At 46.4% G+C, this 22,719-nt stretch overlaps 2 protein-coding genes across 2 annotated transcripts; one reads left to right on the plus strand and one right to left on the minus strand.

The window, feature by feature from the left end:
• Positions 1-1,231: 1,231 nt before the first annotated feature.
• igfbp1a (insulin-like growth factor binding protein 1a) lies at positions 1,232-3,641 on the plus strand. Its single transcript, XM_028404481.1, is given in 5 exon segments — positions 1,232-1,791; positions 1,882-2,051; positions 2,281-2,409; positions 2,496-2,603; positions 2,605-3,641. Coding segments are annotated over 5 exon segments (819 nt in total). The 5' UTR covers positions 1,232-1,397; the 3' UTR covers positions 2,623-3,641.
• Positions 3,642-4,180: 539 nt separating this feature from the next.
• igfbp3 (insulin-like growth factor binding protein 3) lies at positions 4,181-22,447 on the minus strand. The gene is made up of 4 exons (XM_028404451.1): positions 21,949-22,447; positions 18,983-19,230; positions 15,717-15,836; positions 4,181-6,900 (listed from the first exon to the last, which is right to left on the minus strand). The coding sequence occupies exons 1-4, from the start codon at positions 22,310-22,312 to the stop codon at positions 6,775-6,777; spliced, it is 858 nt and encodes a 285-aa protein (XP_028260252.1). The 5' UTR covers positions 22,313-22,447; the 3' UTR covers positions 4,181-6,774.
• Positions 22,448-22,719: the final 272 nt, after the last annotated feature.

Genomic DNA, 22,719 nt, shown 5'->3' on the forward strand with positions numbered 1-22,719 from the left:
ACAAAGATGGCGGGGAGGTTCAGAAAAGTGTGTCACACATTACACTAAAATCTTCATTCAATGGGTGAGACTGACTGCTGACACCCGCTGACAGATGATGCAACCCGGCGGAGTGGTTGCGTGGAGGCACCGCGCAGCAGGCGTGTTGCATCAGATGGAGCTGGTGGAGGTCATCAATTAAAACGTGAGAAAGAGGCGGCGTGCACGCGCGGACATCTTTTTTTAATTCTACTGTAAATGAAGGAGGAGGGGGGCATCAGCTGTGTCAGGACACCAAAAATGGTGCGAGCTGTAAAAACGTGCATATTGCGTCCACCGTGGGACCATCAAAGATCCCCCACCCCACCCCCCTTTCCCGGAGAGTGGCGAGCGAGGCGAGGGACGTGTCTGCGGCCATGTCAGGCGCAGGCAGCCCCGATTCAAACGCCTCGGTCTATTATTAACCCAGGAAACGGGTAATTACGACGGGACATCTCCTGGACGCGGCCCAAAGCCGGCTTCAGCGCGCGCGCACACACACGAGGTTCGAGTGAGGGGTTCACATACCCAGAGCCGCTGGTGTTTAAAAAAAAAAAAAAAGATCCGCGCAGCTATTTCTGCAGTCCGGGTCTTATTATTGTCTCCGCGTGACGCGCGGATGCGTTCTGCTCCCGCGGGCCCACGCTCTGTGCGCGCAGCGTGGGCGTGCATCATTTGCCGCTCATAATTAGTTTCTTTCTTCTTTTTTTCATCCCCACAAAGTTGTGTAAGAAGTTTGTTGTGGGACAATTAATGGAAACATAGTTATGAATAGACAACTGTTCCAAACGCAGAGAGGCTCATTGGCAGCGGAGCAGAAACACAAGGAACCGCTTCACCCCTGAAAAGCCGCTCCGCGTGAACTTATTCTCATTTCAACTTTCTGTAAACAAACACAGAGAATCCAAAGTGTGTGTGTGTGTGTGTGTGTGTGTGTGTGTGTGGAGGTAAAGTAGTTTGCTGTATAGCACCCGGGTGAGAAGGGGGTGGGGTTGGGGGGGGGGGGGGGTCCTTGATTTCAACATCAAACGCTGGTGTCGTCACTCGTCTTGCGATACGTGCAGGCACTGCCTGTTCCAAAATAAATGTCGACGTGATTGTTGTATTCAAATGAGCTGGCTGGCCGGACGCGGACGGGCCAATCAGAGCGCTTGGTATCATTACACCTTCTTTTCAGAAATCATTCATAACGCCGATGCGTCAAACACACACAGAGGACCCGGCTATAAATACGGCTGCGCGCAGCGCACAGTTAGACATTTTCCCCAAAATCAAAGGAAAGACACAGCTGAGCCAGGAGCGGGAATCCGGCGCGTCCCTCTCATCATCCTCTCTGCCTTGTTCCACATTTTATACTCTTGTCTTTATTCAGTGTCCACATGACAATGCTGGCCATGGCTGGATTATATTTGAAGCACGTCGTGGTGGCAGCGCTCTGCTCCGTGTTGTTGGTCAGTGAAGGGACGCTGGGGTCCCCGGTGGTGGGGTCAGAGCCGATTCGATGCGCGCCGTGCACTCCGGAGAAGCTGAGCCAGTGTCCAGCGGTGGCGCCCGGGTGCGCCGAGGTGCTGCGGGAGCCCGGCTGTGGATGCTGCCTCGCCTGCGCCCTGAAGGCTGGGGAGCTGTGCGGGATCTACACGGCGCCATGCGGCTCCGGACTGAGTTGCACCCCGAGACCCGGCGACCCCCGGCCGCTGCACTCCCTCACACGCGGACAAGCCGTGTGCACGGAGAGCACGGAGCCCGAGCCCACCCCCGAGCCACAGCTGCAAGGTAGGCCACATCACACATCTGGCTTTAGTGCAGGGGACAGGGACTTCAGCGGTGTCGCCTCACGGTCTTTCTCTTTCTCTCTCTCTGCAGATCAGGGAGAGCCAGAGCCGGAGATGGAGAACACAGCCATCATCTCTGACCCCGGCTCCAGCCTCTACCTCCCCGGGCTCAGTAAGCCCTACGACCCGAGGGCTGCTGCCGACGCTCAGGAGAGCATGAAAGCCAAACTCATCGCCATCCGCAAGAAACTGGTGGAGCAGGTGAGACACACACACACACAAACCTGTGACAGTCTTATTCTGTGAGGGGGAATAAATGTATGTTGGTAAAAGTTTTTGGACATGCGCAGTGCGCCACAAGGGGGCGCTCATGCGCTGTGTGCATAATGAGGAGCTGGAGAGTGAGAATGGGGATGCTGCTTTCATGTCAACTTTCATGTTGCTTGCTGTTGATTTCTGTGAGTTTAACCCTTCGCTCTCTCCTGTGCAGGGGCCCTGTCACCTGGAGCTGCAAAGAGCTTTGGACAAGATTGCCAAATCCCAGCAGAAACTAGGAGACAAGTTAACCAGGTTCTACCTCCCCAACTGTGACAAGCACGGCCTCTACAAGCCCAAGCAGGTGAGTGTGGTCTCTGCAGCATCCTCTGAGTGAGTAACTAGCTTTCAACACGACATGTGAAGCTCACTGAGCCTCTCCTCCTGCAGTGTGAGTCGTCCCTGGATGGACAGCGGGGTCGATGCTGGTGCGTGAACTCCTGGAATGGAAAGAAGATTTTAGGTTCCACCGACCTGCCTGCAGACGCTGAGTGCCCTTGAAGAGATCGACCACTGAAAAGATCTCCCAAAAACAACAGAAGAAGAAGAAGCCACTGATTTTTCCTTTTTGATAGTTTATTTATTGCTCTTGTCCGTGGTGGTGTTTAATTCAGGTACACTGTCATCGCGGGGTTGTGGGTCCCCCCCTCCCTCCTCTTCAAACACACGTCCCAAAGAGAAAAAAAAATCTATTTTTGTTTTTCTGAAAAGAGATTTTATTATTGATGCATTTACTCTTCAGCCTTATTTATTTTGCATTTTATTTGTGAGTATTTATATCATTTTTTGCCTTATTGTTATTATTATAATGTTATTTTTGTGTGTGTATAAAGTGTATATATGTATCTTGGCCCTGAGGAACTCCACTGCTGAGTTGAGCTCGCTCTACCCTTACGGAGTCGTCCGGAGGTTTGGTTTGTGACAAACCAAGCAAGGACAAAAAAAGCACTGAGTGACCAAATGTCATTTAGAAGTTTTTTTCTAAATGTTTTTATGACTCATTTTTCATGTCGTTGCCATTGTTAAGTCTTCTTTTTCATTGTTATTATTATTATTATTATTATTTCCTGATGTGCCACATCAGCTCTTGTCAGTGAATGCAAACTTCTCAGTTGGAGCAATCCTCAAGAAACAAGTCTCAGAAAACATTTCCCATGGTTCAATGGGGCTGCAGATAGCATGACGGGGCGGCGACTGTCTCTCTCCTGCCTCTCAGACGGGTATTTCTACATTTACCTACCTCCAATATTTATGTGTCTGCTGTCAGTTGTGTTGATGTATCTGTCAAGAAACGAAAGAAAATACTTTGTGTGTTGCTGTTCTCTCTGACCAAGAACACATGACCACAAAGAGCCAATGAGAGTCCTGCGCCGGCGGCTCGGCTCTATACCTACATGCTGCTGTTGGAGAGAGAATTATTGTTTGTGCGAGTCTTATTCCAAAACTGTTAACTCGTGTGTATGTACACTTTTTTTTGTAATGGAGATGTAATGTAAGAAAAAAAAGCTGATATATTTAATAAAAACATTAACCTCAGCTATGTGCTCCCGGCCTCTCTGTCACCTCAGCCTGGTTTATTTTGTGCATCCAAAACATGATTGTGAAAGAGCACTTTTTCTATATTGAGTGTGTGTGTGTGTGTTTGTGAGCGGTGTTATCACAGTCATCTAAAGTGGAGGTCCTGCTCTAACTTTAGCCGGTTCGCCGGGCTGCCTTTTGACCCGCGCTCTGTTTGCCTTGGTCGGGCACAGGAATTCGCCTCAACCCCTGGTGCCTGCTGCCAGCCTGCCTGGCACCACCAGATTTATTTTTATTCTTTTACAAATTGAACCTTCGCTTTATCCTTATTGACACATTCCACGACTGAGGGGAGCCTGATTGCATTCAAGGACTTCAACAGGAGCAAATTTGTGCCTGAGGCAATGGACTTATTAACTGCTGATGACAACACAAAGAAACTTCAGACTCCTTCTTAAAATGTGTTCACTTTTTATTTAAAAAAAAAAGACATTAAATATTCAAATTATACTTTGAATCAAAATCATTTCTGTTCTCAGAGAAAATTAACAGCTGTGTGATTTTTTTTTTAGTTACCATGAAAAGCAAAGAAATCTCTTTAAAAAGGATAAAATGAAGAACATAATACCCGTGAACAGAGAGAGAGTCTCAACGTGACCAGCAGGGAAAAAAAATATCTAAAATAAAAGAGTGTGACCCAGGCTGTGCACTGACAGACAGACTGACTGAGGGCGGGATGTCCGGGCGTGCATGGAGAGAAGTGAGAGGATCACCAGAGACCTGAGTGCCTGACTGATGACACAGATTTGAGCCTCTCTCCCCTCCGCAGAGAGGTTAACCAATGAGCGACAGAAGGAAAAACAAAAGTTCAATAAAAATAAAGACATTCATTAGTGATTATATTCCCCAAAATACACTGAATCATAGACTTTTGCTGTGCAATCGGTGAGAGTTGTTCATAAGAAAAACCTAGTTTGGATCAGCTTATAATTCTTTCTTAGATAAATAATTTTTTAGTACTGTACATGATGTCTAGTCAGACATATAGCTGGCCAAGAAATAATAATAATTATAATAATAATAATATTAATAATATATAAAAAGACACACTTACAAATATCAGGGAGGGAATAGCTTAAACATATTTGTATGTGTGTTCCTCCCCGTACATCGACTCTTTGAGTGTGTGGGATAATAGCACCAACAGGCTGGTTGTTAGGTTGCTGCTGTCTGTTAGCGGTTGTTGTGTTACAGCCGATTTCATGCTACCAAGCTACTGGGCAAGCATTCTCTGTCGGCGCTCTCTCCACTGTTTCAAGTCTTTTTACACAGGATGTGGGAGAGCATCGGGCAGGAAGCACCATCGGGGGTGTGTTGGGGGGTGGGTGGACCACGCCTCCCTCCCTCAGACCCCCTACCACTCGTGTGAATGCATATTTGGTGCTGTGTCCACCTTGTGGAGATTTGTTGGCATACGATCATACAAGCATTTTTTTTTCTTGTCAAAGAAACAAAAACAACAACAACAAAAGAAAAAAAAATAGTTGCATTGAATGGAAACTTTCTGAGGGGTGTTTGCTGTCAGAAGTCCTGGTGTAGCTTTCTCCTCTATGGTTTATTATTGTTTTCTTACAGTATCACCACTGTTTCATCTGACATTACCTCTGAGGAAAGGTATGCAGATGCAGATAGGTCCAATTGTCTTTAACTGCATGCAATGACGAGTAGCAGCACTGCTAAAGTGCTTTAAGTGCTTGTGCTTGAAGCATAGGGGCAGCTGGCACCTGCGGCGGGGCAGGTCAGTCTCACCGGGCCTCGCCCACACCTTCAAACAAGCCTACACCAGGTTGCACCACTGACAGGAAGAGGACTGGAGGTGGGGGGGGGGGGGGGGTGCCAGGACGAGGCATGGACACAGGGACGGGACGCTTTTGAAGACATGGAAGACTTAGATGACTTTAGCGCTGGGGCTGCATGACAGAGGAGGACGAAGGCAGAAACATAGCAGGACGAGATTCAAGAGGGGAGGACGTGGACGGGTGCAGAAGAGACAGGAGACAGCCTGATCTAACCAAACTGACTGTTTCAGGCAGATCTTCATAGACATCTAAACATCCACAGAAACCCGACAAACATCTGCTCCCGCTGCTGCCAGATGACACAAATTCTGTGTTTGCTTGTGCAGGTTTTGAGGCCGTCATTAATTTCACCTTCACATCATGACTCAGTCTGCTTCCATTCTGAGCCGTTATAGTTGGGAAGCCTTAAAAAATGGGACCACTGCCATCGTTTTACCGGTGAGGACGGGCTGCTTTTAGGATATGTGACGGCCGTTTTTTAAGCATCTGACAGAACAAAAAAAAACATCTCGTCAAGGCAGCAGTGGCTGCAGAGGTTTGTGCTGCTGAGACCCAGAAGTCAAAGTGTTCCTTTAATGGAGGCTGAAGGGGAGGAGGAGGCATTGAAAGGTTTCTAAGGCACTGTAACTGCACAGTTTACCTCCGTTTTCTTTGACAGGGAGCTGGAGGCAGCGAGGAGGACGAGCCCTGCCATCCCATAATCCTTCACTTTAAAATGAACCCTGAGCCAGAGAGTTTTTTTTACTTTTTCTGCATTGTTTTAATGGAGCTGGAGCTGGGGCAGGCGGTCTGACAGCTCTAAACTAACACATACACTATTTACACAGACACACACACACAGCATCGTGCACAGACATGCAGCTGTGTGTTATGCACACAGACGGACACGCACAACAGAAGGGTGTTGGTGTGGTTTTTGTTTTGGGGTCACAGTCAAGTCCTCTTCAAAGTGAGTGGAAAAGTCCCTCCTCCCTCTCTCTCTATAAGAATAGTGCAGATGATAGGACCCCCCCCCCCCCCAGAGGACAGATAGCTGTGATGGACAGGAAGCTGTGCTCCACCCATTCCCCCTCCCTCTCTGACAGAAATGGGACCTGAAATCAAAGGTCCAGAGTTCCTTCAAATGTTTACATAAACTACATGCAAGAGCAAACGGGGCTCTCTTTCTTTCTCTCTCTCCGTCTTCCTCAGTCTTTGTGTCTTTCTCCCTCCTCCTCCTCCTCCTCCTCCACCACCACCCCATCCTTTATGTCGTCTTCCTCTCTCTGTCCACTTGTCGTCCCTCCGTCCTATCATTTGCTCTCCTGGTTGTAGCACTTCTTCTCGCCCCACTCCCTGCCGTCGTAGCCGGGGAGAGGCTGCCCGTATTTGTCCACACACCAGCAGTAGCCCCGCCTCGTTCCTTTGGATGGACGGCACTGCAACAAAAAAAAGAAGAAGAGACTCAGCAGGCTGTGACTTCCATGTTTAGTTCAGACTGGAAAGAAGCAGAGGACTTATCACAGAGAGAACAGAGTTATTGCCTTTATTAACACTACCCTCAATGTGCATGCGTGCATTGTAACAACACTCAATCTCTCTGCTGGCTCTCAGATTGTGGATGCTTGTCAGGAAGCCAAGTCATGCCTCAGCACAACTCTAACAAGACAAACATCTCATCGATCACGTAGAGGAATGTCCTGCTGCCTGGAACGTCTCTGAATTTTTATGTGCAGAAACTATCTGAGATAAACAACACAGCTGCTCTGCTTGGTAAGAAATGCACGAAGATCAGAGCCAGGGAGCCTCGCTCAGGTGTCCGCAGGCGTCCGGCGTGATGCCGATCGTTTAGTAACCGTGGAGCAGTTTACATTGTGCTCCTGACTGCTGGGAGTAAATGATGAAAACTCTGATACAGAGGTGCAGGCAGTGACTGAGTGAGAGTAAAGGAGTGTGAAGGTAAACATAGAGTTGCTAAAATATTTGCCAAGGCCAGTTGGAAGGCTGCAGGGAAACCAGCGCTGCTATTCTGGGAAGCTGGCAGAAGACCAAAATCATCTGGAGCTGATTATGGCCCCGCACGTGCACGGGCACGCGTGCACATATAAACACACATTAGCAAACATGTAGGTGCACACAAACAAGAGCTGAATGCACTGTGCGCATACATACCCCCCACCTGCTTACACACACATGTACGCAGTAATATCAGATGTCCCGCAGGGGGCCGGGCTTTGTAGAGTGGCAACTTTATGAGCTCTGTTTGGGGTACACATGAACCGACACAATCAGTGGAGCCAGGCTAAACTCTGACTCAGAATAATCCTCCTCCTCATCTCCTATCATCTCCCACCGGGGGAGTGGTGACAGAGAGGTGAGGAGACCAGCCAGGACCGAGACACGCCTGTCTGTCCCGCTGGCAGCGCAGCCAGCAAGGCCCTGAGAGCATATACACATCATGCAGTCAGCAGGTATACATGCAGCCCAGACTCATTATTTTTGATGGTTTTGAACATTGAGGTCAGCACAAATACTTTCTATCACAGTGTTACTGTGTGAGGAGGAGATTGAAGAGTTCCTCTGAACACAGAGCAAAAATGCAGCCTTCTTTACCTGCAACTCTGATAGAACCGATGATTAAATGCTGTGATGGATGACGACTGATGAAGCAAAATAAAAAATCATTAGTTTCATTAAGAAAATGCTGGGTTTAAGCATGTATGGAGGTGTTTGTAGGCTGTGGATGTGAAGTTTTATACTGTTTTGCTGGAAAGCTACAAAGCATCTCACTCACTGTATTCTGCACTTCAGCCAAATACTCTGGTCACAGGTGGGTCAAGTATACTCCAGGACCATCGGATAATCAAAGGCTGAGCATGCCTGCATAGCTAGGCACCCTCCTGTGGTCACGTGAAGACTCTACATTCTTATATGTCCATTATGAACTGACTGATGGGATTCAACATGTGTGCTGGATCTTCTTGGAAGCTGAAATGTGTAACTGCTGCAGCTAAACAGTGCAAGAATCTAGTGTGTGTGTGGTTTCTAAAGGAATGAGAACCTGTCAGTCTTTGGTGAACCAATTCGTAGCACGTTTTACCCTCAGGAGACGGTGCAAAATGAGCTTTAATTCCTACACACAGTTTATCAGATGTGGATGTAAACACACTCAAATTAAAGCTGATAATCAGCACTTTCATCTCAGAGTCTTGGTTGCACTCTGATCTCTAAAGGCTGGAAGTGTGGAGCCAAAACACAACTCTGTAATACTTACAGACAGCATTACAGGCATACAGACAGCTTTAGAGTGTGACCAGGTGTCTGTTTCCGGTGTAGTCAACATCCACGTGCAGCCAGAGTGCATGATCAAAGGCAGCTTTATAGAGACAGAGGCCTATTAAAATACCTCGCCAACAACTACTGCAGCAGTCTGGGGGCAAGTACGCAGCCCGACACGCCCCGTTCTCACACACCAACCTCACCCAGGGATTCTTTTTGGTCAACCATGTTCTTTCCTCATCTGTCTCACTCTCTCTTCACCCTCCCAACCCCCCTCTCCACACACACAGTGTCATCGTCTGCACATAGGTTCTATTTTAGCCTATTAAGTCTGTGGGGACGAGCTTAACATTGTGTTCCTCTGCTCTGGTTAATGATGACAGTCCTGCATGTGCCTGGTGTGTGTCTCTGTGTGTGTCAGTGTGTGTATGGTAAGGTTGAAAAGCCAAAGGAAAGGCGGAAGGGGAGAGGAAGAGCAAAATGTGCATGTGTGCATTCCCTGTTGCTTGGCTACCTTCGAATTTCCGCTCAGTCTCTCTTTCATCTGTGAACTATTAGCAGTCATCTCAAGCAATCCTTTCTTTACTGCCTCAGTCCACACACACACACACGCACACACACACTCACACAGGACGCGGCAAAAGACAGCCAAACACAGCCAGTGAACTGGATGTCACTTCACAGCTTTGTCACAACACTTTTTGTAGAAATGTAAGTTTATTGAACATGTTTCACAAATGTACACAGCTGTCCTGTAACCTACCAGGACACTGAAAATACATGCTAATCCAGGACTCTTTGTAGACCTGTACTGGGGCTCAGAGGAGTGAGCCCTTTTCACACAGCACGTTCAAGGTGGCACCTTTATTTCGGGGCATTGTTGCACCTTTGAGGCAGAAACAGAGGTCGCCCCTGCACCAAAACAATATCTGTGTGACAAACAGCTGAGACACTGGGCACCTTCACACCGACGTGTCCCTCTTCATTCAGAACCGTAAAATGAATGGCTGTGATGTCACCTTTCAACAACATGCTGACTAAAGAGGGTCAGTCCAGACCTCATGCCCTATATCCTGATCCTCACAGCCTCTATGCTGGCCCCCCACATTGCCATTGCAAAAACACACACACACATTTCATCCATACTGCACATTCATAATGCTCCTTTATGAGCCGTGTATGTGTGTGTGTATGTGTATGAATGCGTGCACTTGTGATGCCGGTCTTTATAGCTAATAGCAGCACCGCTGGGCTTCACGGACATTAAAAAGAGCCAGGTCCGACCACAGGATAAACACAAGCTCATAAAATGTAATGTGTGTGTGTGTGTGAAGGGTTGCATGGACATGTATTTGTGTATAATAAGGTGGATCTGTAGGTCTGTGTTGCAGGATGTTGAGAACAGATTTCATTTTGTTTTAGAAGAATGAAGCCAAACAATATTTAAAATAGATAAAATAAATATGATGAAAAGTACAGTGACTGTAGACTGGAGCAAGTGAGATCAATATGATGTGAGGATGTGGTGAAAGACTTCACATGTCACATAACAGTCTGCAGAGAGGGTACAGTGGCACAGAGCTGCCTGGGCCCATGTATTTATCTACATGACACTTCAAATGACCAAGTGTTAGCCCACTGAAACTTCAAGGGTCCAGTTCAGCACACGTCAAAGAGACATTTGAACATTTCTGAGGAGGATCCTGATTTCTGCATCATCCATTGTCTGTAACTCAGTTTATTAGACATATGAGGAAATTCAGTAAGACGAGTGCTCTTTGAGGACAGCAGTCTGACCACAAGTGCATCAGTGTCACATGATTTGTCCTGTCAGACAGCTACCTCTTCCTCCAGATGAAGAAAGAGCTCAGTTGGCCATGTTGACATTGATTACTGCTGTGGAAACTTTCTGGAAGCCCAAGATGCCTGCAAGGATCCAAGTTCAACACACAGTCCACAGAACAATCTGAGCAAAATGATCATGTTATTATTTAGAGCTATAGTGACAGGAAGTTCAACATATAAAAAAATACTGTGCTAGCTTTTCGTCCCAAAGTGAGAAGGAAGGAGACATGGATTAGAAATCCAGGGAGGGCAGAGAACCAGCAAGAGAGACAGAGTTAAAATAGCTGTCTGGGTCCCCAAAGGTTGGCCAGTTATTATAAAGCCATTGTGGTCAGTGTGTACGTTTCCACAGATCCTTCTGAGTCACGCTCAATAAGTCAGCCCTTATGTGCCTGGCACTGTCAGGACCCAGTGAGCGAGCAGGCTGAAGTGTACGCAGGCACCTGGCTCACATCCTTAACCCACGGCCTCCACCTCCTCCTCCTCCTCCTCCTCTTCCTCTCATCACACACAGACCGAACTCCGAAAGAGTACACAGAGAAGCACAGACACTGTCGTCCCATTCACATCCCTCTGCGGGGCGATTCCTGGCCAAACAAGGAAGGAAAAGCCAGGTGGGCGGAAGGGCAGGATGGACAGAATGATGGAGTGGGCAGGCAGAACAAAAGGCGGGTGGATGACTGTAGGCAAGGCACAAAGGGGGTAATGATGGGTGGGTGAAACAATGAATAAGAGAGAAAGAGAGTGAGACTCTGATGGGTGTAATGAGTGGGCCAGTGTTGGGAATGCATGCCCTGAACTGGGGTACTGAGCCAATTCATATAACTGCTGCTAAAAATAGCTTTCTGTGTACTGTCGCTTCTTTTACAGGCTGGACGCTCTCATATTACCAAAAACCACACACGCAACCCCTCCTGCTGATACATGAACATTTAAATTACATTTACCCACAGTTATTTTGTATGAAAACTCAACAAGTAGTTGACTTAATTCATACAGTTATTCAGTTTCCATGTTGGTAAACAGCATAAAAACATCCTGTAGCACCTGTTTGCTGCTTCTTTACAGCCCATTCAGTCATGTGGGAGTCGCATAGATCTCTAAAAACACTCAATTAAACACACAACCACTAACCAGAGACATGAAATACACAGCTTCACACAGACAGAGAAGAGGAGAACCACAAGACAAGTTTAGGGCATTGCACGTTTTTCTGAGCTTCCTGTAACTCCTTTCACGTTTCCACCTGCGTGGCCTGTTCCTGCCTCAGGTCCGAATTTTGACACATCATTGACTGATATGAATCTAATCCAAACACAAACGCTTTTCCTGCTTTGGACCAAAGCAAACTGTTTCCTGTTTGACTCTGTCTTCCAAAATAATCCCCTTTTCTTTCACCCCAAGAGAAGAGTGTGTCCATATCCAGCCTGGTGTCATGAGATTATGTATGACTGACATGTCAAGTCATATAAAGTTTCATGTGCCTGGATGAAGCATCATGTCACCTGTCATTCTTTGCCATTGAATGTATAGAAATGACAGATGAGATGCTTTAAATGAAATGACTATACTACTCACATCACAATCATTACTTTGTGACATAGATAAGTACAAAATACAGCCTAAACACTACAAACTAGCAGAAAACACAACTTCATAGCTGATTGTGATTTTGTTTAAACCCTTCCTGACACAAGCGGTATTGTTGTGACTGCTCCAGCATCGGTAAACAGAGCTGCATCAGTGACTTCTGTCTGTTAGCATTTAACGCTCAATGCACGATGTTCGAGCCCTGCTTGAATGGAGGTGGATTGGATTTGTAGCTGAGATGCCAAAGAGCTGGAGAAGTCACAGATGGAGGTGACAAGTGCGTCACACATAAAGTGTAAGGTGGACAAACCTTCAGCGACACCTTTTATAGGGAACAGCGGTTTGGAAGCTCGCTGTAGGAACAATCAGGGCAGTGACACTGTGACTCTGTATTTATCTCCTCTGCAAAGGGACACTGAGGTCTGTGTTGACTGACTCGTTTGTGGACTGAAGTTTTAAGTTAGCATTGCTGCTGATAGATACCCATGACCACAGTATAGAATCATAAAGCTGGATCCATACTCCGCGAGAACAGAGAACTCCCTTCCCTCTGCAGACGTTACGCCCACAAAATGACGTCATTTTTTCTCTCGGACCGCCCATTGTGCAGCGCTCTCGGACACATGGCCCGGGCAGAACTTTTTCTCTCAGTGCTGTGCGTCAACCATGCTGTGATTGGTTGGAATTTATTGTGGGCGTGATGAATGTGGAGAAGCACAAGAGCTTCTTCAGGTGCAGAACACACAGACAGAAGGAGGAAGTACAGCGACGATGTGTCTGTCCAACAGGTGGCGATAAAAATTAATCGCAGTATTGATCACGGACTTACAGGGACTGGACGCACATTAAACACCGGGAGACGGGATGTATTATTGCAGACCGTCATCCACGCGTTCACAGAATTAAACTCACACAGACCAGAGGTCTGCTACAGTCAGCTGCACTCATCTTCTATCTATTGTCAGCTGTGCGCCCTCTTCCCTGAACATTATCAGCTCGTTAGGCCAGGTAACCACGACTGTGCTCACAATTTACAATACAACTGCATTGTCAACCTTTTGTGTGTGACGTGCGCTGCGTAGGAGGCCGTATGAGGAGTTCTGCACACACACGTCTTGCGGAGTATGGTACCTCCATGCCAAAACAAACTTTTTTTTACTCTTACCACCCGTGGGGCGAGTTCTCTGTTCTTGTGGAGTATGGAACAGCCTTAAAGACTCAGACAAGCAGACTGAAACACAGCTTCTTCCCCAGAGCTGTGAAGTCAATTATTCCCCCTATAGACACTCACACCGGGTCCCTGCAGAAACACACCCTGTGCTAAAGTCTGTGATATGCACTACACTGCACTTTATAACATCCCGCTGGACTTGACAACATACCTCTGTTTTATCATTATTCTTTTCTGTGCCAAGAGCTACTGGACAAAATTTAATTGTGCTACACATGATGACAATAAAGATTCTTGATTTGCAGACAAAAGCCAGGTGTGACGTGTGGTGAGTCCTAAAAGAGGACCCAAACACAGACTCCAAAAGGTGATATAACCACAAAGGGTGTGCTTTTAATTAGCCAAAAAAGTCCAGAAACACAAAAATAAACCTGAGAGTCCAAAAAACAAACAGCGGAAACAAACCAAACCAGGCAGGGTAAACCACAAAGAGCCCGGGGAACAGGAACACACACGAGCACTGGGGAACCCCGAGGAAACGCCGATGTAACATAACAGACGAACTGACAAATCCAAAGGGGAGCCCAAGATTAAATACACAATGAGACACCGGTGAATTCAATCACCCTGGGGCAGGCGATCACAGATGGAGGAAAAAGCACAGAGACACACAACTTTCAAAATAAAACAGAAACCATACAAACATACTAAGGTGACCAAGAAAACCAAGAATTTCAATAAAACTAAAACAACTGATCAACAGATGTTATCGGGTTCAGCCTCAGTGTTACTGTTGAATCTGTGATCATCTACTTTCATTTTCCTTTTCACCTTCTGTGCTTCTGTTCTGTGTAAAAAAAAAACATCTAATCCATCATCAGGCTAATCCACACACAAAAGCAAACAAAAGAGCACAAAGGGGACTTAAAGTTCTTATTTTAGTTCTGTTGCTTCATCATTCTTGGAACTGCTCAGCCGTTAATTCCCTGTTTGATTCCTGGTAAATATAAAAGATGAAACCTGCCACCTGAGTTTCATGAGTGCATGACATCAGAAGATCGTGGCTGGTTTATTACTTTAACAAACTCAGACAGCTTGAGTATTTTTATGCCTCTTTTTTTTTTGCTTAGTCCTCTCCAGCAGCCCCTCACCCATCCCTCCCTTCCTCCCTCCCTCCCTCCCTCCCCCTCTCCGCTCCCTTCTTTTCACAGTATTGTCACCCTAGACGGTTCACACGGTCTCCTCTTCGCTGTGTTTCCGGTCATAAATCTCTGCAACACACCGTGAAGGCACATCCCCTCAGATGGATTTAACACAACACCCTGCACCCCACTGGCCCTCTGAGAAAAGAGCGACAAGATCACACTGCTGCACACACACACACACATTCACACATGATCAGACTGGCACTGACATTTTTCGTTGATGAAATCCAGGAAGAGAACAAGGAAGAGTCTGACTTGAATAAAGGTAACAATGAAACCACACGTTAGAGGAAAGAGTGAGGTAAGAATTAAGAGGATTTGATTCTGTGTGTGTGTGTGTGTGTTATGGCTTGGGTTGGACTCTGACTCATGGTGCTTGTGGGGGGTTTTTTCGGTGACTCATGCGTTTCTCAGAACGGGCTCACACTCCACGGAATCCCTACGATGAGACTCCCAACCTCAGGAAATAGGATGGTGGTACTTATTTGACACGCCGTGCACCTTGTCAATGCCCGACAAGCCTGTGGCGCTATCTGCCACCTTCCCCCATTGTGCCCCTCCTTCCCTCAGGTCAGCACATGTCACCCACCGAACTACTCAGAAGAACTTCAGCTCCCCCCCATCATTTAAACAAGCAGGTTATGGGTGGCCCCGGTCTGCTGTACCACGGACAAGAAAAACTAAACCAGTGACAGCCTGTTTGTTTTTTTTTTTACCTCACCAACAGCACCCCACACCTACACACCCTCACCAAAACTACCGCCATCAAACGAGCGCCATACATACACTCCCCTGCCGCCACATCTACCGTGCCACACACACTTCCAGACCACATTCTTACATCCCTACCCCCCACACTCTCCCACACCACACACCCACAAACACACCTGACCGACTTCATTTCCTGTGAGGCATGAGTCAGACGGCTGCAGTGCATTTACCGGAGTAATACATGGTTATTAGCCATTCTGATAATATAGTGTTGATGTGGCTGTCAAGGCAACCTGAGCAGCAAAAAAAAAACGGGATTGTGCTTGTGTGGGTGGTTGGGATGAGCCTTTGAAGATTCTTTGGAAGTGTTGGGGCATGTGGTGAGTCTATTTGCATGTCCGCAGGTGCGTGCATGTGTGTGTCTGTAAAAGGAACAGCAGTGAGAGCTATTCACCTGTTTTTTCTTGTAGAAGCCCTTTCTGTCACAGTTGGGTATGCGGAAGCCTCTCGCGTTCATCAGGTTGTTGACTTTAAAATTGTTGAGGGTGCTTTCCATCTCCCGCCGACACGGCCCCTAGCAACACAGCAAACAGACCCCATACACAGTATTATTACACACTCATCCTTGAAGAAGGTCAGACATGTTCAAGGAACTTCATGTGTCATCGAGGTCTACAGGGTTTCCACCTGAACCTACTGAAATATCTCTAATCACATACTGTCTGTTAGTGAAAGGTTTCACAGCATAAAGAATGCAAAAACAAACCCAGTGTTGGGTTCACGCTGAAGAGGTTACATTCCAAACTAAGACAACACTTTGTGGAAACACTGTACCTTCTGTTACAAAGAGTTTGTAATCAAAACTGATGGTGTTTAAAAGATGGTGGAGGTACCCTGTGACCTCAAATTACACTGTTTTGACTGTCAGGAGCGTTTTGATGAAAGATTCGCCATACTGTTTGTGTCTTCTGTTTTCCCTGCACGTGCATGAGGCTACACATGCATACCACCTACAGGGATATGCATTACTGCCATCAGGCTGGGGTGGAACATAGAGCCAGCTATTCCCTGTTCTCTCTCGTTCATACCTAATCAGTGCTATTTTTTGTATGCATAAAACTTTACGCCAGTGACAAAGACAAAGTGGTGCAGTGTGCATGTTATGTTAGCAAGCTAGCTAGCGAGAAAGATACCTTGACATGCCTTAGTGTAGTTTCTCAGATACTGGAACCATTTGTTCTAATATGTCCAAAGTTGATTATAGTGTATAAAAACAAGATGTCTATGCAGGTGAGCTAATTGCTACTACTTCTTTTACATAAATGTGTACAATGAGCAGGCTTACACACAAATTACATGCACAAAGTGTTACGGAAATTTAAATCCGAATGTGTCCTAAGATAAAATACAGGTAACAGCTAGGAAAAACATAGCAGGCTAACAGACAACTGCCTCCTAATGTCAGGTTGTCCTCTTGGGTTATAGAGTAAACACTACTGCAGAGTACAAGGCAGAGATACAACTATTACTGCCTCTTTTCAGTAAACATAATGTTCTATTAAGGTAGTAAATCTAGCAAGCAAAAAAAAAAAAAAAACAACAACAAAAAAAACACACAAAATCAGATTTTTGTTTATATTTATCATGTTTTCTAGGCCTATGAAAACAATTTAAACCCGAATTTGTATAATGTTTCTAAAAATGCAAAGTAGCATTACGGCTAACGTTAACTAGCTAGCAAGCTAACAGATGACACAGCGCAACATGTCAAAACAAATCCAGCCACGCCCACTGGAGGAGAAGAATAACCAGCTCCACAACATAAACAGTGGGTTACAACCGCAATGGTTACAACCAATGCAGCTAAACCTTATAGCTTACAGGATTTTACAGTGTCAAAATTATTATTAAGCAGCCCGTGTCGGCAACCTGCGCAAGTTAGCCAAAAACTGCATCGTCACTGGCACGTTGTGTTACCTGCATTTTACTGCATTTTTTAAAAAACAAATGATTTTATTCATCAAGGTAGAGGACGGAGTATACTGACACTTTAAGGTAAACATAACGTTTTGTTTTCCATAAAGCATTTGTTGTAAATGTATTGCAAAGTGCACAAAGCTGTTTATGTTTACTGTACCACAGTTTAGCAAGAGAGCTAAGTTGAAACAAGTAGCAAGCTAACAAGCGATAGCCACACTTCCTCCCCTAGGGTAGCTCCCCATAGTCCGTTTATAATTATAAATGTCCATTTTAAAGTTCTGAGATTAAACTCTGTGAGGAAACTACACACTGAAGAGGGAGCTGGCTGCTTTAGCTACGTGTACATTTGAGTTTGTTTGTATAAATATGATGAACAGCGAGCTAATAGCAGCAAACAACAGTTATCAAGGTGGTTTTTAAAGTGTTTGTGACACTTTGTGAAGCAGAAGTGTTTTCAGAATATCAATGTTATCAATTTAAAAACTGCATTTGCTCCAAAATAAATACACTTACAGTAAAAATGGTTTACGAGTTTAGCTTGACAGAGCTAATGATAATTAGCAAAGAAAATAGTTAGCTTGGTGACAGATACTGCTCATCCAATTTAAATTTATTGACAGATAAATATTGTGTACACAATATTACATACACAAAATATACAATTTTAGCCTTTTGATTCTGTTATATCATGTCATGTTCATATATGTGTATGTGTATGTGTATATGGTAGGGGTGGAACGGTTCAGTAAATCCACGGTTCGGTTGGTATCACGGTTCTGAGGTCACGGTTTTCGGTTCGGTTCGGTTCACATCGTTGAGGTTCGTTAGGTGTCATCATTATATCAAGTCAAGTCAATTATATTTCTTTTTAATTTCTATATAGCAACAGCAAAACAGCTCATGTTATTTATCTTATTTGCACGGCAGCATGTCATTTCTCTCTGCGCTGCTGTTTGCACAGACAAACACACACACAGACACATGCACAGACAAACACACACACAGACACACACCGTCGGACAGAGAATGTGCGTTGCTTTATCCACCGTTGCTTATTACATGCTAGTAGGATAGCCTGAACTCTATGACTACGCTAGGCTAAGCTAACGTTTCTGATGTCCATGTTTTTATTTTATTTTTGCCAATGAAATATGCTATTTACATCCCGCTCTGTAAGCACTGACGGGACCTTCGGCAGCTTTGCGCACGGTTGGACGCAGAGTGCTGTGGGTCTCTCTGCTCCGCCTGCAGCTGAACCTGCTGCGTAAAGCTACAGTGAGAGTGACCGGCTGTGAATGCGTTGAGGCGGGGGAGGAGCTCAGTGTTGCTGCTTGTCGAGGACAGTAGCCTGACTGCAGAATGATTTCATGTCAGTCTCCAAAAGTCACCAGAGAGAGTCACTAGTAGCTGTTGATTAAAAAAAAAGTTTTGAAAAGCGCCAAATGTAGCAAGAGAGACGCCAAGTTGCCAACACTCGTCTCCATGCTGTGGTAAAAACGCCTCCCTGTATTACTTGATGCGCATGTCCAGAACCGAACAGAACACGCGCCCTGAACCGAAACACGTGTACCGAACGGTTCCGATTTTTTTCCTGAACCGTCCCACCCCTAGTATACGGTTATATAGAGGCCAAGCATAGTATTGAGCATAATTATCATGATTCAGCTTAAAGTCACGGTCTTAATGTTTTTTTCTCCAAAACAGCATCAGCAACACAGGTTCGGGTTGGGTGTTACTTACAAACTCAGTCTCCCTCTTGTTCTCCAGGGAGAAGTTGTGCACGTCCATCTTGGTTCCTCCAGACAGGGACTCCACCTTGTAGCTCTGCGTCTTTTTGTTTTGATCCTTCTGGATGAGCTTGTTGTGCAGTGGAGGCCTGGTGTCCATCGACCCCCGGCTGTGCTCATTCTTTACTGTTGCCACACGCGGCAACACCGTCATTGGTTGGGTCACATTGGCACAATCTTCTACCTGATTTCCAGCATTTTCTGTGATGGGATAGGTAAGTACAGATCAGTATCATTATGTTTAATCAATGCTTAGTCTATTTCGTCACCACCTGTAACTGCACAAAAAACTCAAGGCTCTTAAAAGTGTCACATTATTCACTTATAGTCTGTACAGTCATGTTCAATCTGCTGCTATATAAACAGCAGTATGTGGTGCAAACATGGGGTAAACTTTAAAATATCATGATCTATTTACCTTCAGTGTTATCAGAATGTCAGAATCAAAAAAACAAATTCACCATCTCAGTGTTGGTTTAGTTTGCTGTTCTTTTAATTTGCTGTATTACAAAACAGATGGCTTGTGTTTCACAGAATTCTTGACTGTGTAAGACAGGCCTGTTTAAAACAGACAAACTCCAGTCAGCCCGCTGCCTTGTGGGCTGTTTGGAGCCAGAAATGAAGCCAAGTAATAAACAGAAACATGACGATTTCAAATCCACAAATTTCCGCATTATGCAGACGGAGAGATAGAGTCACAAAGAGGAGCTGAGTGTAAACAAGACATTTTGTGGACGCTGACAAGAAAATGTTGTTTATATGTTTGTGTGTGTGTGTGTGTGTGTGTTAGGGTGGGGACGAGGTTAGGCCAGGTAAAGTGAAAGATGAGGGAGCAGATATATTAATAGCCCCTGTAGCTGCCAAAGATTCCTGTCAAATCGTTAGACAGAGCAGAGCCTGAACCATCTGACTGGGACGAAGAGAGGCGGGGGGGGGGCATCAGACACTCCTCCTTAATATAGGAGAGGACCAAACAACCCACCATGTGCCACTGGGTCAACCACACCACCACAAGGCCACAGGAGCTCGGAGACAACGTCCCCAGAGAGCCAGAGAAGCGATGGGAACACACATGCAGCGGCACACACACACACACACACACCCAAACACAGTTTTAAACTGTTAACTCAAAGCAGATTCTGTGTTAGAGAGCTGCGGTGAGGGCGGTGGATGGGCATGTAAGGGTGTAGCTTGTGTGGGCAGGCAGGCTGGCAGCCCACCCCTTTCTCCATGACCACCTGATCAATTAGTGACGTGGTGGGGTTCCACAGTCTCCCAGGCTCACCAGAACGTAGAAAAACAACCCAGATGTCAACAACAGCACCAGACTCTGAAGATGCTCTTAAACCTGAGGTTACCTCCACAGGGGTCATAACACAACGTCCACAACCAAGGACAGAAATATTCAGTCCTGCAGCCATTAATTTGTATCCTCAGTGTAAACTTGTATATAACCTTTGTAGAAAAGTCTAAGTTGTTTTAGATAAACACATTACGCAATTTGTTTGTATAATGGCACCGGGGTAAACAGCACAAACTGCGGTGAGGAGCGCTTGTTAATGTCTGAGAGGAGAAGCTGCTCTGGAGCTGAGGAATGATGGAAACCACCGGGCTGCGCTGACACACTCTGACCAACAGGGGCGCTAAGGATCAACTGCCTCCTTTTTTTTTTATATATATATTCCCCATCTCCAGCAGTGGAGACTGTAAATAAGTGTGATTGATACCTGACACTGCTGTGATTGGTTGTGTTCACCTAATTTAATTTTGTGTGCAGTCAGTGAGAAAAACACACACACACACACACACACACACACACACACACACACACACACACACGCACACGCACACACGCGCGTGACAATGATGATGAAGGGAGGAACAGCAGGGAGAGAGAAGTCTGTGTGTCAGTAGTGTTGGGTGCCTGCACACCACACATACTGAACCATACAAAACCAAATAACCAGGAAGAAGAAAACACACACAGGGAGGCTCCTGGAGGTCTGACGTCAGCAGTGCCTAAACACACAACTGTGTGTATTCACACGGAGGTGGGATGTGTGCTGTTTGACCGTCATTCAAATACAGCACTATGCACAGGATGCCTGTCAGTGTTGGACTGACATGCAATTAGGGAATAGGCAGTTGGTGCCTGTGATTGTGTGTTGCACACCCCCCTGCACCCCCAGCATCCTCTTTGCCAGACAGCTGAGATGTGTTGGCCCTCATCCTGCAGCCAGTGAAGAAGCACCACCACATATTTTCATGCTGTGTACAAAAATCCACGAGCTTCACTTGAAGGAAAATGAGGACATCACAGAAAGAAGGACATGGTCTGCGCACGGCCTCAGCTAAATACTGTATACTTACAGTATGTATGTGGCATTCCTTAACTATTGGTTTGAGGGAGCCAGAGTCAGTGTGTGCGTGTGCGCGTGTGTGCGTGTGTGTTCGGAAGAAGAAGCAGTAAACCCCGAACGACCGTCTTCTTAACAATTTTACGCACGCTGGTTCAGAGTCGTGCGCACATGGAAACAGTGGCAGCTCACAAACCCAGGCGAACATATGACTGCGCAGTGTCCAAGTGTCCCCCCCCCCCCTCCACAATCTGGCTGCCAGACATTGTGGTTTATATTCGGGTAGACAATACGTTTGCGCAAAACGGATCAGTCTGCGCATCTTTGTCTCACCCCACTATCAGTACGCATTTGATCGATGTTGCTGTATAAGGAATGGGCTCCCCAGATCTGAACGTCCAAGAGCCGCACTTCATGGAGAGTGAGTGTGTCAAAGCCACAAAACAACCCGGCGCGCACACACACACACACACACACACACACACACACACACACCTACAGCCAAACAATCACAGCAAGTGTCTTTAAAACACAAACAGCGAGAATGAAACACGCGTCCTACCTTGTTTTTGCGCCATGACAAAGCTGTGGAGTTTTTTGGAGTTTTTAGCGCTGGTGCACACTCCCCGTCCCCCCAGCAGAGCTTGCAGGGGTCGCCTCTCCCCCGGCTGTGGTTGGCAAGCCAAGCCTAAGCCGCAGCGCGCAGTATACACTCCACACGCTTCTTCCTCACCGAGGGCGCACGTCATGCAGCAGCCGCAGCCGGGCTCTCTGACTGCCTGCGCGCAGTCCTTCGGCAGCGGCTTGCACTGTAGAAGCGCAACGGCGTCGCACGGCTCGCATCGGACCACCGGCCCCACCGTGCCGGCGAGCCGGGCGAACGCAGCCAGCGCGGCGGCGAGACAAAGCACACAGAGACCGGGCATTCTGCCGATTAAGCTGGTCACAAAGGGACAGTATGTGAGTTGTCACGTAGGCTTAAGGGGACTCTCTGTGACACAGCGAGCCGGCTAGCCTTCTCCATCTGTATTTTCTTTTACACGAACTTCTCGTTTTATACAGGCGGAAAAAAGAGCCAACAAGTCACACCCTCCTCCGTATGAATAATGTAAACGGAGAGCCCCGATATGAGGGACCGTTACATCCAGCGTAAGGAGAGAGCAGCGCAAATACTCCACTCTTTGAAACCTTTATAATACTTTACTCGGGACTGTCCCTCTGCTGTGCTTTCATGCTCACTGTGTTGTGAATAAAAAGCAAAAGATGTTTGTTTCCATCTGGAGACCTGGCCTCCTGTCAGAGGACAGGCATGTTATGTGAGCTGCAGAAGGTA

Source organism: Parambassis ranga, chromosome 4 (genome assembly GCF_900634625.1).
Source record: "Parambassis ranga chromosome 4, fParRan2.1, whole genome shotgun sequence".
Classification (NCBI taxonomy): domain Eukaryota; kingdom Metazoa; phylum Chordata; class Actinopteri; family Ambassidae; genus Parambassis; species Parambassis ranga.